The sequence below is a fragment of the Mirounga angustirostris genome, unplaced genomic scaffold (genome assembly GCF_029215605.1).
Source record: "Mirounga angustirostris isolate CCGP_5_RB_7025 unplaced genomic scaffold, mMirAng1.0.hap1 SCAF_10, whole genome shotgun sequence".
Taxonomy (NCBI): domain Eukaryota; kingdom Metazoa; phylum Chordata; class Mammalia; order Carnivora; family Phocidae; genus Mirounga; species Mirounga angustirostris.
The window spans coordinates 20,621,306-20,633,574 of NW_026991718.1; the positions used below are offsets into that span (position 1 = coordinate 20,621,306).

The window sequence follows — 12,269 nt, forward strand, 5'->3', positions numbered from 1 at the left end:
AGGTGGTGGCTGGGGTTGAAAGGCAATCTTGTGCAGTCTGGTGGTATGTAGGAAACAATATCCCAATAGTGGGAGGAGGCTGAAACAAATAGGTAAACCACTCTCTCCCTTAAGACATGTGCCCTACCGTGAGAGTATGTGAAAGAGGATGAGAAAGAACTGAACTCCAAATTTCTGAATGGTCAAAGTGCATGGAGCCCACAAAAGTCACAATGAACCTGTAGGGAGACCAATGACACTGGAACTTGTGAAGTAGAATGCTGAAGGGTAGTCACTGCACAAATGGAGAGCTCCAGAAGACCTACAGAGGGCCCCTTGAAACCCCCTTGAAACTGTTTTCCACGCGCCTGAGATGAAACTACCCAAGGCTTCTTTTCATAAAGGCATGAAAAGAAGCAAGAAGAAAATGGCCTAAAGACAAGAGGCAAATTGACTGATAGAAACAGATGCAGAAATGAAGACAGAATTAGCAGACACAATGTTAAAAAGGCTACTGTAAATTCATGCCATATGTTCAAGGTAGAGGAAAACAGAAACATAAGAAAGAGAAATTGAATACATAAAAGTGCATCAAATGTTACTTCTAGATATGAAAAAAATCAACACCTGAAATGAAAAATACACAGGATTGGATTAATAGTAGATTATACACCAAAGAAGAAAAGACCAGGAAACTTAAATACGTGGCAACAGAAAATATACCAACTGAAAAAGAAAAATTGCTTCATTTTGGGACAATATCAAGTAATCTAACATATGTGAAGTTGGAGCCCCAGAAAAGGGGTCGGGGAGATGGGAAAATATTGGAAGAAATGGCCAAAAAGTTGCCAATTTTTATATAAACTACAAGTCCACTATCCAAGAAACTCAATGAATCCTATGTCCAATGAACATTAAAAAACAACAGCACCCACAACAAACCAAGGCATGTCATAAAAAGATGACTAAGACCAGTAATAAAGGGAAGATCTGAGAGCAGCTGGGGAGGTGGGGGGTGAGGGGAAGACACATTACACACAGAAGAACAAAGATAAAATGAGAACAGACTTTCTATCAGAAATTATGCAAGCCACAACATAATGTAGACATCTATAAAGTACCACAAGAAAGATACTAGAAACCTGGAATTCTATAGCCATCAAGAGTATCTCTGAAAAATGAAATGGAAATAAAGACTTTGTGAAACAAACCAAAAGGTGAGAGATTAATTGCCACCAGATCTATGCTACAGAATACGTCAGTGAAGTTCTTCAGGTTGGAGGAAACTAAACCAGATGGGAACTTGGAGCTATACAAAATGGCAAATACGTGGGTAAACATAAAAGACTTTCTCATTTTTAATCTCTTTAAAGATAACCATTTAAAACAAAAATGGCAATATGCTGAGGAATGTAGACTATATTTAGAAATAAAATGTTTAACAGCAATAGCACAATGAATGGGGAAAAATAAAAGTACAGCTGACTCTTAAAAAACACAGGGGTTAGAGATGCTGATGCCCATTTGCAGTAGAAAATCTGTGTATAACTTTTGATTACCCCAAAACTTTACTAATAGCCTACTACTGACCAATAACATAGTTGATTAGCACATATTTTGTATATGTATTATACACTGTATTCTTACAATAAAATAAGCTAAGAAAAAAAACGTTACTAAGCAAATGAGGAGGAGCGCCTGGGTGGCTCAGTCAGTTAAGCGTCTGCCTTTGGCTCAGGTCATGATCCCAGGGTCCTGGGATCGAGCCCCCCACTGGCTGGGCTCCCTCCTCAGCAGAGAGCCTGTTTATGCCTTCTCCCTCTGCCCCTTGTCCTGCTTGTACTCTATCTCTCAAATAAGTAAATAAATAAAATCTTTAAAAAAAATAAGGAAAATACATTTACAGTAGCATGTAAGTGAACCCGCACAGTTCAAACCTATGTCGTGCAAGGGTCAACTGTATACTCTTTTAAGGTTCTTACCCTATGTGTAAAATGATACATCATTTCCAGATAGATCATATGTTAAAGATGTACACTATAAACCTTACAGCAACCTCTAAAAGGGTAAAGCAAAGTAAAATGTTTTTATTTTTTTTTTATTTGACAGAGAAAGAGCAAGCATAAGCAGGGGGAGTGGCACGCAGAGGGAGAGGGAGAAGCAGGCTCCCTGCCGAGCATGGAGCTTGATGCGAGACTCGATCCCAGAATCCTGGGATCATGATCTGAGCCAAAGGCAGACCCTTAACGACTGAGCCACCCAGGCGCCCCAGGGTAAAGCGAAGTAAAAGCCCAATAGTGAGGGTAAGAAATGACTAATCCAAAGGAAAAGAGGAAGAAAAAAGGCACAAAGAACAGAGAGGACAAACAGAAAACAAGGAGCGTTAAATAAAATTGAAATGCTAGAACTGTGTTGGTATGCAGTAGAGGAAGTTAATGAAAGTTTAAGGAAGTTTCAATGTTAACATGTATTTATCATGTTGGACCTGCTCAGCCGATCTGGAAGGGTTAGAGGACGTATCTTTCACCATGACTGTAAGAAATCAATTTGGGAGAAGAGGTCTGGCATCCTTGAAGGGCTCTGGTCATTGCTCTTCTCTGTAGGTCAGAAATTACAGTGGGAACCGCTACCACCAACTGGGATCCCTAAATATGATGGGGGTAATGGGATCCTAGGGCAGCCAAGGCCAAGTAGCAACACTTTACTGCCAAAGGCAAACTGAGTATGATTATCACATTAGCCAGGGGAACCAAAGTAGTAATCAGAATAGTCTGACTTACAGAGACCTATAGCACTGGCTAGTTGATCATGGTGTCCCTAGAAAAGAAACAGATGGGTAAGCCTACTATATTCTCACTTGATCTGTATAAGTGAAGAATGCTAGAGTCATGCCCCTCAATCAATTCCCAGAAATGAGCCAGTTTACAGACCCAGAACCTCTTGCATTAAGGGGAGGCTGCATCTCCATAAGGAGATTATACTGTTCATCTTTCTCCCAGCCTTCCCCAAAGGGACCCTATAAAAAATCATTAACCTTGGGAAAAGGGAAATAGAGTAATCAGACTTTTGGGAGGATTACTGGACACTTGGCTCTGAACTGACACTAATTCCAGGAGACCCAAAATATCTCTGTGGTCCACCAGTCAGAGTTGGGGTTTCTAAGGTCAAGTAATCCATGGAGTTTTAGTTCAGTTCTATCACACAATGGGCCTACTGGTTCCCTGAACCCATCCTGTGGTTATTTCCAGAATGCATAGTTGGAATACACATACTCAGCAAATAGCAATATCCCCTTATTAGCTCCTTGACCTGTGGAGGGAGGGCTATTAAAATGGGAAAGGCCAAATGTAAGCCATCAGAACTGCCTCTACTCAGAAGCACAGTAAACCAAAAGTAATACCGCGTTCCCGGAGGGTTGCAGAGGTTAGTGCCACCATCAGGGATTTGAAAGACAGTGATTCCCACTCATTCAACTTACCTATTTTGGTTTGTGCATAAAACAGATGGATCTTGGTAGAACAACAGTGGACTTAAACTTAATCAGGTAGTAAGTGCAATTTCTGTTGCTGTTCCATATATGGTTTCATTGCTTGAACAAATTAACATATCTTCTTTTTCCCGTTCTGCACGTACTGATCTAGAAAACGCTTTTTTCCTCAACAGCTCTTGGTAAGGACTACCTGAAACAGTTTGCTTTCAGCTGCCAATGTAACCTCAGAGGAGTACCAACTCTCCAGCCATGTCATAATTTAGTCCACAGGGACCTTGATTGTCTTTCCTTTCCAAAGGATACCATGCTGGTTTGTTACATTGATGATATTACTCTGGATGAATCTGGTGAACAGGAAGTACCAACTACATGCATTTTAGTGAAATTTCTAAGGGTCCAGTGGTGTGGGGCATGTTGACATCCCTTCCAAGATGAAGGGTAAGTTGTTGCATCTGGCCCCTCCTGCCACAGAAAAATAGGTCCAACACATAGTGGGCCTCTTTGCATTTTAGAGGCAACATTTCATTTCGGTGTGCTACTCTAGCCCCTTTACTGAGTAACTCAAAGGCTGCTGGTTTTGAGTGGGGTCCAGGAAGAAAAGCTATCTGGACCTTATGTTCAGATCTGATGGTGCATGAAGTGTCAGTGGTAGACAGAGATGTTGTCTGCAGTCCTTGAGAGGACCCTATAGGCAAATCATAGTACAGACACTTAGAAATTTGGAACAAAGCCCTACCATTCTCTGTGAATAATTACTCTCCTACTGAGAAACAGCTTTTGGCTTGCTAGTGGGCCTTGGTAGGGACTCAAAGTTTAATTAACCATGGGCCATCAGATTACCATGTGACCTGAGCTGCCCATCATGAAAGGGAGGTTGTCTGGCCCACTAAACCATGAAGTTCACTGTAACAGCACTCCACTCCATGACCAAGTGGAATTGGTATATGTGAGAAAGGGCTTGAGAGGACCTTAAAGGCACAAGTTATATGAGAAACTTTACTTAGAGAAACAAACTTTCCTTACTCCTCCTTCTCTGTCCCAGTTTGCCCCTATTGCCTCATGGGGAGTTCCTTATGACCAGATGATTGGGGAAGAGAAAACTCAGGCCTGGTCTGTAGATAGTTCTGTAGAATATGCAGGAAACATCTGAAAGCTCCAAAATCCCTTTCCAGGACTATTAATCATGATTACCAAAGGGGTGTTGGGCCGCTACTACATAATGGGAGTAAGGAAGAGTATGTCTTGAATATAACAGATCTCTTAGGGGGTCCCCTTAGTGCTACTAGGACCTGTAATTAGTTAAAGGAAAACTACAACAACTCAATCCACACAAGACTGCTAGTGGCCCAGATCTTCTAGGAATGAAGGTCACCCCACTAAGCAAAGAACCATGACCAGCTGAGGTACTTCCTGAGGGCAAAAGAAACATGGAATGGGAAACAGAAATAGGTATGGCTATGGCCACATGACTGTAGAAATTGAGGAGCCCAGCCCCTGGCCAAAAACCTATGTGTGATTTTTCCGGCCCAACCACAGGCAGTTAGAAAGGCTTTTACCCAGCAGGCCTCACAGGGAAAGCTGTCCTTCCCACAGTAGACTTGGCGCACAGCCAATGCATTACAGACTTTAACAGGAGCTGCAGTCAATAACTCGGGTATCCCTTGCTAGCTATGCTCTTACACATATATGCATTCTTACCCCAAGTGCCCCCAAGTGTCTTTTTGGGACCTCCCACCAAGGTCTAATTCAGGTGCCTCTGATGAGGCCTCCTTATTGGGGGAAGAAAGAGAAACCTTAAAGACACTTCTACTCTGACTCAGTACTTTTCCACTCCTAGCTTTTACCATTTTAAACAGTGAAATCACAACCAAAAAGCACAAAAAATGAGAAGAATATGGCACTAAATAGACCATGAAAAGGGTATTTGTTGGCTATATGAGAGCTGAAATAAGAAGGCAGAATGTTGCCTTGTTTGACCTCAGCTGGAACACGTGCACTGAGAGATGTGAATTTTTCACCACTCTGTACATGAATATTAATGACTGCAAAAGCATCATACGTATTATTTTTGGGGGTCACGACAAAGTTTAGTGAGTAGGTGAATTCGCAGATAAGGAGCTTGCAAATAAGGATCAACTGTACTCTGATCACATTAAACTGGAAATCAGTAACAAAGATTTTGAAACATTTGCAAGTATTTATAAATTAAATAACACACTCCTAAATTACACATGGGTCAAAGAAGAAATCATGGGGAATCTGAAAATATTCTGACCTTCATGGAAGTGAAAACATAGTATTAAAATATGCACATAAAGCAGTGGTAAGAGAGAAATTGACAGCTTTAAATGCTATGTTAGGAAAAAAAACCTTAAAATCAATATCTAAGCTTCTACCTTGAAAAACTAGAAAAAGAACAAATTGAACCCCAAAGCAAGCAGAAATAATGAATAACTGAAATCAATAAACAGCAAACAAACAAACAATAGAGGAAAATCAATGAAACTAAAAGCTGGTTCTTTTTTTTTTTTTTAAAGATTTATTTATTTATTTACTTGACAGAGAGCGAGCAAGAGCAGGAACACAAGCAGGGGGAGTGGGAGAGGGAGAAGCAGGCTTCCTGCCGAGCAGGAAGCCCGATGCGGGGCTCAATCCCAGGACCCTGGGACCATGACCTGAGCCGAAGGCAGACGCCTGACGACTGAGCCACCCAGGTGCCCCTAAAAGCTGGTTCTTGACAAATTTCTAGCCAGACTCATCAGGGACAAAATAAAAAAGACACAAATTATCAATATCAGGAATGAAAGAGTATAAATGATATATATCTTTACAGAGTATAAAGATATTGAAAGAATACTAATGAAATTGTATTATGAACAACTTTATTGTAACAAATTTAGCAAGTTAAATGGACAAAATCTTTGAGAAACAAACTAGTATAAGCTTGCTCAAAAAAAAATGGAGAACCTGAATAGCCCAATATCTATGAAGGAGATTGAATTCATATATAAAAACCTTCCCAACAAAGAAAAGTCCATATATGACTTCACTGGTGAATTCTATCAAGTATTTCAAGAAGAAATAATACCAATTCTATACACAATCTTCCAGAAAATAGAAAAAAAAACAAAACAAAAAACAAAAAACCTTTACAATTCATTTCATGAAGCCAGCATTATTCTGATACCAACACCAAGCAAAGATATCACAAAATAATTATCCCTGAGACCATTCTCTCTCATGACCAGACATAAAGTTCCTTTACAAAATTTTAGCTGATCCAGTCAATTTATACAAAGGATAATACATTATGACCAAGTGGAGTTTATTCCAGGAATGCAAGTCTGGTTCAACAGACAAAACTCAATGTAACTGATACTACTAATAGACTAAAAAAGACAAAAATCAAACAATCACTTCATTAGATGCAGAAAGAACATTTGACAAAATTCAACATCTATTTTCAGCAAACTATAGATAAAAAGAAATGTCTGCAATCTGATAAGGGCATATATAAAAAAGCTACAGCTAACACCATACACCCTACAGCATCAGAGTAAATGCCCTTCCCCTAAGATGGGGAACAAGTTAACAACATGTGCTTTCACCACCTCTATCCAATATTGTATTAAAGATCTTAGGGGTGCCTGGGTGGCTCAGATGGTTAAGCGTCTGCCTTCAGCTCAGGTCATAATCTCCAGGTCCTGGGATTGAACCCCACGTCGGGCTCCCTGCTCAGCAAGGAGTCTGCTTCTCCCTCTTCCTCTCCCCACTGCTCCCACTCTCTCTCTGTGTATCTCTCTCTCAAATGAATAAATAAAAAATTCCAAAAATAAAATAAAAAAAAATAAAGATCTTAGCCATTGTAGTAAGTCAAGAAAAAAAATAAATGCCAACGAGATGGGAAAGGAAAAAGCCAAAATGTCTTATTTATAGACATTACTATTTTTTTTTAAAGATTTCATTTATTTATTTGAGAGAGAGAGAATGAGAGAGAGCAAGCACATGAGAGGGGGGAGGGTCAGAAGGAGAAGCAGACTCCCTGCCGAGCAGGGAGCCCGATGCAGGACTCGATCCAGGGACTCCAGGATCATGACCTGAGCCGAAGGCAGTCGCTTAACCAACTGAGCCACCCAGGCGCCCTAGACATTACTATTTATATAAAACTCCTTAGAAACCTATAGAAAAAGTTACTAGAATAAATAAATTTAGCAAAGCCACAGAATACGAGGTCCACGTACAAAAATCAATGTGTGTGTGTGTATACATATATATATGGTTAATAATGAGAAATTAAAGTTAAAAAGGCATTATGTCCCAAAAGTATGGAGTAAAAGGTATAAATTTAACAAATTGTGTGCAAGATATATTCAAAGAAAAGTATAAAACACTGCAGAGAGAAATTAAAGATGACCTAAATAAACAGTTATACCTTATCATGATGAAAAGACTCAATGTTAAATATACCAATTCTCCCCAAATTGATACATTGATTCAGTGCAATTCCAATCAGAATCCTAGCATGTATTTTTGTAGTTATGGATGAGATGATTATAAAATTTATATGTAAATGCAAATAAACCAGTATAGGCAAAATACATTTTGAAAGAGAACCAAAATAAAAGGGGCCATACTACCTGATTTCAAGATTTACTAAAACACAATAATCAAGACAGTATGACATTGGCTTAAGTAAAGATATATGAATACCTGGAGATAGGAAATCCAGATATAGACTCAAACATACGGAGTCAACTGATTTTTGACCAAGGTGTCAAGGTAGTTCAATGGGGAAAGAAGAGGCTTTTCAACAAACTGTGCTAGGACATTGGATATTCATTTGCAAAAAACCCCCAAAAAACCCAAAACAAAACAAAAAAACTCCATCTACCTCATACCACGTACAAAAGTTAACTTGAAATGGATCACAGACAAAAATGGAAGAGCTAAACCACAAAACTTCCAGAAGAAAATATAGGAGAAAAATCTTTGCAGTCTTGTTAAGATTTCTTAGATACAACAACAGCATGACCCATAAAAGAAGATCCTGATACAATGGACTTCATCAAAATTAAGAATTTCTGCATTTAGATAATGAAAAGACAAGCCACAGACAGGAAGAAAATATTTGCAAATCACAAATCTCACAAAGGACTTGTATTCTGATATAAAGAACTCTGAAAACTCAGTAAGAAAAACTCAATCAAACAAAATGGGCAAAACATCTGAACAGACACTTTACCAGAAGATATAAAGAAGGCAAATCAACACATGAAAGAAACTTAGTATCTCTGGTCATTAGGGAAATATAAATTAAAACCACAATGAGATATTACTACACTTCTATTAGAAGGTCTAAAATTAAAAAGACTGACCATGCAAAGCAGCTGGTAACTAGAACCCTCATACACTGCTGGTAGGAATGCAAAATGGTATAACCACTTTGAGAAAACAGTTTGACAGTTTCTTAAAAACTACACACAAATCTATCATATGATCCAGCCAATGTACTCTTTGGTTATTTGTCTAAGAGAAATGAAATCTATGTCCACATAAAGACTTGTGGATGAATGTTCATAGCAGCTTTATTCTGAACGGCCCCAAACTGGAAACAACTCAAATTTCCATCATTTGGTGAATGGATAAACAAATTATGGTGTATCTATACGATGGAAAAACACTCAGCATTAAGAAGGGACAAATTGTTAATATATGCAACAACATGGATGAATCTCAAAATCATTATGCTAAATCAAAGAAAACACAAAAAGCTATATACTAAAAATGTTCTATTATATGATTGTGGTGGTGCTTACATAGCTACATAGATTTGTCAAAACTCAAAATGTACATTAAAAATTGGTAAATTTGTTATCACATAATTAACATCTCAATAATGTTGATTTTTAAGAAATGCAAGAGGGTGATGAACACATAATCTGGAATTTGTGATGAACACAAATCTATTTCCTTGGGTGAGGGGAGGCAAAGAAGTTGTATAGAGGGAAGCAGCACATCAGTAGATGTCAACTATTGTTAACATTCTCAGGTTGTTTCTTACATGTTCATTGTATTATTAAAACAGACATAAAAAACTGAAGGAGGGTTATCATGAATAACAATACAGGTAATTTAAGAACCAAAAATAAGGACTTGATACAATTCTGTACTCTTGATGTCCAATTTACAGAATAAAATAGAAATTGGGGTGATTAATGTTAGAAATGATTTAGTATTAGCTATATTCAGAAAACTTCACTCTTCACAATGACTCATTTCTTGAGAGTTTGAATTTCATTCTAATCAATATTTAAGATATTAACTTTTAAAAAAATAACTTCATAAGGCCTAATTCTGAAGCATGCTACCGCTTACCCAGGGGTTCCACCAATTGGTCAACCAGTCCCATTTTCTTTGCTCTGTCTGCACGAATGTTTCTACCAGTCAGCATCATGTCAAAAGCAGCAGGTACACCCACCTAACAAGCAAGGAAGGATCAGAGTACAGGGGGAAAAATATCAGACTGACAATTACAGTTTACAAAACAATTACAGTTTACAGTTTACAAATCATTCAATTGAGAATAATATTTAAATGAGGAAAGTCAAACCAGATTTTTATGCTATTTATCAATCAGTTAAATTTTACACACTGATACACATTTAGGTAACTTTTGGGATTAGACACCTCCAGTTGAAGCAAAAATGTTTGTATCTCTTCTTTTAACTCAATATGTAAGCTTTCTGTCTTATGGAATTGATAAGGTAGAGAAATAATTTCATGTTTCCTAAAGCTGTACATTTATATATTATGTCATTTACATAATACTTAAAATTCCTTTAGTGGAGCTAGTGGAGACTGAGAAACCTGATAGTTTTGACAATGTATTTATTTATTTATTTAAAAAAAATTTTTTTTTTAAAGATTTTATTTGAGAGAGAGAGAGAGAGATCACAAGTAGGCAGACAGGCAGGGAGAGGGAGAGGGAGAAGCAGGCTTCCTGCTGAGCACGGAGCCGGATGCGGGGCTCGATCCCAGGACGTCAGGATCATGACCCAAGCCGAAGGCAGACACTTAACTGACTGAGCCACTCAGGTGCCCCAATTTATTTTTAATTTTTAAAAAAGATTTCTTTCTTTATTTGAGAGAGAGGGAGAGCCTGGGGGGGGGGGGGGCGCGGGAGCAGCAGGGGGTGGGGGTAGGCCTCGATCTGAGGACCCTGAGACCATGACCTGAGGAGCCAGACACTTAACTGACTCAGCCACCCAGGTGCCCAACAATGTTTTTAAAAAGAATTTTAGGCTGAAAAATGGAACTCAGCTTGGGGCGCCTGGGTGGCTCAGTCATTAAGTGTCTGCCTTCGGCTCAGGTCATGATCCCGGGGTCCTGGGATCGAGCCCCACATCTGGCTTCCTGTTTGGCGGGAAGCCTGCCTCTCCCTCTCCCACTCCCCGCTGCTTGTGTTCCTGCTCTTGCTGTCTCTCTCTGTCAAATAAATAATTAATTAAAAAAATAGAACTCAGAGCTTCTTATGTAGGCACTAGAAGAATGGTTTCTAACAACATTTAAATACCAAATATTACAAAACAATGAAAGAAACCCAGCAATATTTTCTACACCCATATAGGCTTATTTTTTCTTTCAATAAATCCTCTTGACAATTTCTATGAAGGAATGAACATTATTTATTATCAGAAACCTAACACCATAAATCTTCCTATTTTTGTGTCCAGCTTATATCAACTTCCCTCCAAAGAGTGTTTCTGCTGAGCCTTGTTTTCATTGAGGAATCAATAGTGCCTGAAGCTACAGGGTTCAGTGGAATATTAAGACTGCTCTGCATCCTCCAGGTCTGACTGTTCTCCTCTCCTCATGAATTCAAAGGCCTAATTGGCCTCTTTTGGTTCTACAGAATACAGCAATGAGAACATCCAAACAGGAGAAAGATCTGCCTCTTATATTTATGATGAAATATGACCCATAGATTTGAAAAACTGATATGATGGTACTGTGCACAGAAGGAACAAATTAAACTATAAGTTCAAGGGGCACCTGACTGGTTCAGTTGGTAATGCATGCAACTCTTGATCTTGGGGTTGTAAGTTCAAGCCCAATGGTGGGTGTAGAGATTACTTAAAAGTTAAAAAAGTAAACTATAAGTTCCAGTAAGGCAAACATGTACCTTATTTACCTTTATACTTCTTCAGGGATTAATAAAGGACCTTGATCAGTAATTCTGATCAAGAACTTGGGGTGCCTGGGTGGCTCAGTCAGTTAAACATCCAACTCTTGATTTCAGCTCAGGTCATGATCCCAGGGTCATGGAATCGAGCCCTGAATCAGGCTCTGCTCAGCATGGAGTCTGCTTGAGATTCTCTCTCTCCTTCTTCCTCTGCCCCTCCCCCCTGCTCATGCACATGCTCTCTCTCTTTAAATAAATAAAATCTTTAAAAAAATTAATTTTGATCAATGAATTAAAAAATGTGAATTGAGAAAATAAACACCAGTAATAAAATTTGTTACTGATCCTATATACCCATATTTTATCTTGTTTCTAAATTCTACAATGAATACCCATACTATGCCTTTTGTATCAGAGGAAATGGATCTAAAGGGGCATGTGATGTAATGAGCACTGGGTGTTATGTAAGACTGATTACCACGGAACTCTACCTTTGAAACTAGTAATACATCATGCATTAATTAATTGAATTTAAATAATAAAAAAAGAAACATTGCATTTACATTTTTTCCTCCTTTGTAGAAAAGTAAAGTCATTGTGTCTTTTAATACAAAGTGA

The 12,269-nt window shown here is 38.5% G+C and overlaps 1 protein-coding gene across 1 annotated transcript in view; it reads right to left on the minus strand.

Annotated features, from left to right (window-relative positions):
* Window positions 1–12,269, minus strand: part of HADHA (hydroxyacyl-CoA dehydrogenase trifunctional multienzyme complex subunit alpha) — a 51,168-nt gene that overhangs the window by 21,623 nt on the left and 17,276 nt on the right. Inside the window, exon 7 of the mRNA XM_045884227.3 lies at window positions 9,845–9,947. Coding sequence (XP_045740183.1) covers window positions 9,845–9,947 — 103 coding nt within the window. The remainder of the gene's footprint in view (window positions 1–9,844; window positions 9,948–12,269) is intronic.